At 47.6% G+C, this 4,403-nt stretch overlaps 1 protein-coding gene across 1 annotated transcript; it reads right to left on the bottom strand.

The window, feature by feature from the left end:
- Nucleotides 1-780: 780 nt before the first annotated feature.
- Nucleotides 781-4,162, bottom strand: LOC144716397 (pyruvate decarboxylase 1-like). Its single transcript, XM_078591507.1, has 6 exons — nt 3,560-4,162; nt 3,245-3,408; nt 1,840-2,490; nt 1,646-1,763; nt 1,370-1,558; nt 781-1,276 (listed from the first exon to the last, which is right to left on the bottom strand). Exons 1-6 carry the CDS (start codon nt 4,073-4,075, stop codon nt 1,106-1,108), a joined length of 1,809 nt encoding a protein of 602 aa, XP_078447633.1. The 5' UTR covers nt 4,076-4,162; the 3' UTR covers nt 781-1,105.
- Nucleotides 4,163-4,403: the final 241 nt, after the last annotated feature.

The following is a 4,403-nucleotide window of genomic DNA, read 5'->3' as shown; positions in this document are numbered from 1 at the left end:
GGGCTTCGAAACACATCACCAACAAAGACAACAGCAACGCAAAATCTGCTATTCGTATTTTTTAATAGCAGACAAATAAGGAGCTGCAAACCATTTTCGTGCAGTTGACAAGATCCACCGGAAGAGACTGTATTGTTGGCTGCTGGAGTCGATCTAGCTCTGATACCATGTTGAGAGGAGAGGAAGAGAGGTGATAACGTATGAAGAAGAATGTAGGAGAAGGAAAAAGAAGACAGCACCTTGAGATTCTGGAGAGAAGGGAAAGGAGGAAGAACCAGGAAGAGTTAGAAGGAAGAGGAGAAAGCGAGGCGGCAGAAGAATCTTTATTTTTTCATTCTAACACAACAAATGTTCTGTCGTGAACATAAGTAGGGTTTTCCACTATGTGGGACCCACATTGACTGAGCCCACAACACATATTTTGATATTAAATTTTTGAGGAATCCAAGGTTTCTGCTGCCATGCTGACTATCCATGACATAGGTTGAGGAGAGGGAAATAATCAACTGTCCACTCTTCTCCAATTTCTTTCCTCTTTCCATCCTCAGTCTCAGATATATAAATAGATTCCTCCATAAATGTAAAAAAGTATCCTCATTTCAAAGTATTCCTCCACACACTAGTTTCAAAGTATTTTGGTCTGCAGTGCATCTTTGGCGCACACAGTTTGTAGGTTGGACGGTTTGGATCAAACAATTGAACTAAATGAGCAAAAAAAATTATCCAAACCGCCCATCGCCCAAATTTGCGCTTGTCTGGAATTGTAGTGGGCCGCGCTCCATTCGGGGGCCCCCCAATTATGAGTATGTATGATGATTAGGTAGTTCAAACTTTGCACCGAATAATATTTTCTTGGAAGCCAGTCCCCACATGCACATTTCGCTGTCCAGTGATTATAAATTTTATTAAAACTTTACCCCCGTAAAAATTGCATCCCGCCCTTTGCTCTACGCGGTGGGCGGGCCTGTTCACCATTCCGGGAAGGGCAGCTGAATGTTAACAAAAACCTGATAGCTAAGTTTTTATATATTTCCATACAGAAACTAAAGCTAATATTTACTTGTCTCGTGCTTCGACACTCTGTGACAACACCTGGTCGAAGCAACTACTGGGGATTGGGAGGACGGCTGTTGGCAGCAGAAACTCGAGCCCCCCACTCCAGCAGTTCCTTGCTGGTATCGTTCTTATTCAGAATCACCTCTATGAAACACAGGAACTCTTTCTTCTCCCCAGTCGCCATCGCGATCGCTTGCCGGAGCTCATCCTCGCAGTGCACCTACATCGGCCAAAGAAATCAGGCTCAGCTCACCAAAGGGCTCGCCTTTACACTTCCAATATCACCCTCCCTATTGGAAGATAATAAGCTCACCTTATACGTCCAGCACTTGCCTTCCTGGTTATGGATAGCGTCGACAAATGCCGTATAGTTCCAGTTCTTGATGACATTATAAGGCCCCCCGTGTATCTCCTCCTCGATCGTATACCCACCATTGTTGATGAGGAAGATGATGCTCCTCTGCCGACTCCGGATCATCGTTGATATGTCCTGGCAAGTTACCTGGCAACCCCAAAATCACGTACACGCAAATCGAAACTTAAAAACCTCCAAGACGAAGAAGATCAAACGAAAAAACTCTACAAATACCTGAAAGCTCCCGTCGCCGATGCATGCGATGACACGCTTGTCCTTCGCGGCCTGCGCGTAGCCCAAAGTCGCGCCCACCGACCACCCTATAGACCCATACTGCATCTGAAACTCGTACCTACCAAAGATACGACGGAAGCTCCATAATTCAGAGAACGAGATCCCACTCGAACATAAAACTAGACATATATTACCCGCATCCTTCTGGGAGCCTGAGCTTCTGGCAGTTGAACCAGGAATCTCCCGTCTCAGCGATAACGGCGGTATCGTGAGAGAGCATCCCCTGGATATGGCGGAACAGCACGTTGACCCTTAGCGGTACCATTGGATCGTCCGACGGGGGCACGCCCTCCGGCACGTAGATGCGCTGGTAATTCTCAAAGGCAGTCGTGTTCCTGTTGAGTTTCTTGGCCAGCGCTCTTAGAAAATCCTTCATGAGAACGCAGCCAAAGGAAGGGCCATTGGTGATAGTCACGCGGTCCGGCTGCACGATGATGGATTTGTCCTTCTTGAGAAGTAGCGAGTATCCAACCGAGCTGTAATCGTTGAAGATGGGGCCTGCGAAGAGATACGCGTCCGCCGACTCGACGATCTCGGCGCAGAAGGCGGTGCTTACGGCGCCCCAGTAAGTGCCGATGAATCTCAGGTGGTGCTCTGGAAACATCCCTTTGGCTGACGGCATGACCGCGACGGCGTAGCCGCAGGAGTCGGCAAGATCTACGAAGGCTTTCCCCGCTCTGGCCACTCGGATATTGGGCCCTGCCACGAGCACCGGCTTCACCACCTTATTCAGGAACGCCGCCGCCGCGTCCACTGCCGCCTCCAGCCCCAGCTTGTTGCTCAGCCTACGGAATGTGGAGAACAACTTTAGAACACTTGGAATCTCGTCCGAGTATTTGATTTTTTTTGTTCTTCACTCGAAATGAGACATGTTTTGTTGAGGCATCAAGCGGAAAACCGAAATAACTAGTTGTAGTAAGCAGGAAACACCAAAACAAAATGTCTTGTTTTGATAAATATACTGATAAAAAACTTGCCTAAGTTTCTGTCTTTTTTCTTTTGAACAATTGTGGAAGAATAGCATTGGTTTCTGTGGAGAACGAAAGTTTAACTTCGACTAAGACTTATTTTGTTCAAGCCAATGTAAACCGGCGATGTTGTAATTGATGCATTCAGAAGAAAACAACCCACATAACTAGTATTAGTAAGAATTGAAACGCACAAGCAAGGCGTCTTCTTTTTCAACAAATACTGATAAAACATTTGCCTAAGTTTCTATTCTTCTCAAGATACATTTAAAAAAGCCCAACAGAATAAAGGAAAGGATTGTGGAGGAACAGCCTTGGTTTCTGTGGAGGAAAAAAGTTAACTTCAAATAAGACCTACTTCGTTCGACAGTCAAAATCGCCAAGGTCGTAGTTGAAGCAATCAGCAGAAACAGAAAGAACTTGTTATAGTAAAATAAGGAAACACCAGAACAAAGTATATTATTCTTTTTTATAGCATGGTAAAACATTGACCTAAGTTTATACTCTTTTCGCAAGACATTAATATACCAACAGAATAAAGTGAAGATTAGTAATTGTAGATAGTAAATACTCGGGGCTGAGGACGTAGGGGACAGGCTCGCAGTTGAAGGTGGGGTGAGGGATGGTGCACAAGTTGCAGCTGACGCTGAGATACACGGGCTTGCTCTTCTTCAGCGCCGTGGAGATGGCCCTGTCGATCTCCTCGTGCGCATCTTCTAGATTATTCACCACAGCCTGCACCAAGTCGAAAGACAACCCAGTTATTTTCTCACTCCTTTTCCACATTACACAAACAGAACGGAACGAAACTTCAGATTCTACAAGTGATCGACAGAACGAACAGTCGTTCCATCTGTTTCATTCGTCATTCTTTTCCGGAGCTTACCTGGTGGCAAGTGACGGTCTGGAAGCAACGAAGCTCCTGGCTAAAGTCGGGGAGGCCTATCGTGTGGTGAAGTATCCTGTTCGTTCCGTAGTCGTTGGAATTTGGGCCTCCGACGATGCATATCACCGGCAAGTTCTCGCTGTAAGCTCCGGCTATGGCGTTGAGCACGCTGAGGCCGCCGACGGTGAAGGTGACCACGCAGGCGCCGACGCCGCGCGCCCGCGCGTAGCCTTCGGCCGCGTAGCCGGCGTTGAGCTCGCCGCAGCAGCCGACGAGGTTGAGCTCGGGCTCGGCGATAAGCTGGTCCAGAAGAGTGAGGTTGAAGTCGCCGGCCACGCCAAAGATGTCCCCCACGCCGATCTGGAGTAGGCGCCTCGCGATGTGCCTGCCCAGCGTGGCCTCTGAACGGACCGTTCCCAGAGATGGGTAAGTCACGTTGTTCTTCACTGTGGGGAGAGCTCCCACGCCGTTGGACGTTACCCTTACTGCGTCTAAGGCCCCGACTCGGGTCTCCATCGCAGCAACTTTGCTGTCACTGTAGAAGAAGACCTCTCTCTCTTTCTCTAAGAAAAGAAGGGAGAACTAGCAACTGAAGATACTGCATACGCGTCTTGCTAAGTGTCGTTCTAAGAACAAGAACCATGGACCCTCTTATAGACGGGCAACAAACGGAGCAGGATAGTTCACTCTTTAATGACAACATTGAAAGTGGACACGCGGCAGAGCGCGCGGCATTGTTCTATGAAGCCAGGTACGGAAATAATCTTCAGGGAGATATGGCAGAAACGGATAATCTTGAGGAAGATAAAGCAGAAACAGATAATCTTGAGGAAGATATAGCAGA

Source organism: Wolffia australiana, chromosome 1 (genome assembly GCF_029677425.1).
Source record: "Wolffia australiana isolate 7733 chromosome 1, ASM2967742v1".
Classification (NCBI taxonomy): Eukaryota; Viridiplantae; Streptophyta; class Magnoliopsida; order Alismatales; family Araceae; genus Wolffia; species Wolffia australiana.
This window is presented reverse-complemented; position numbering and strand designations above follow the sequence as displayed.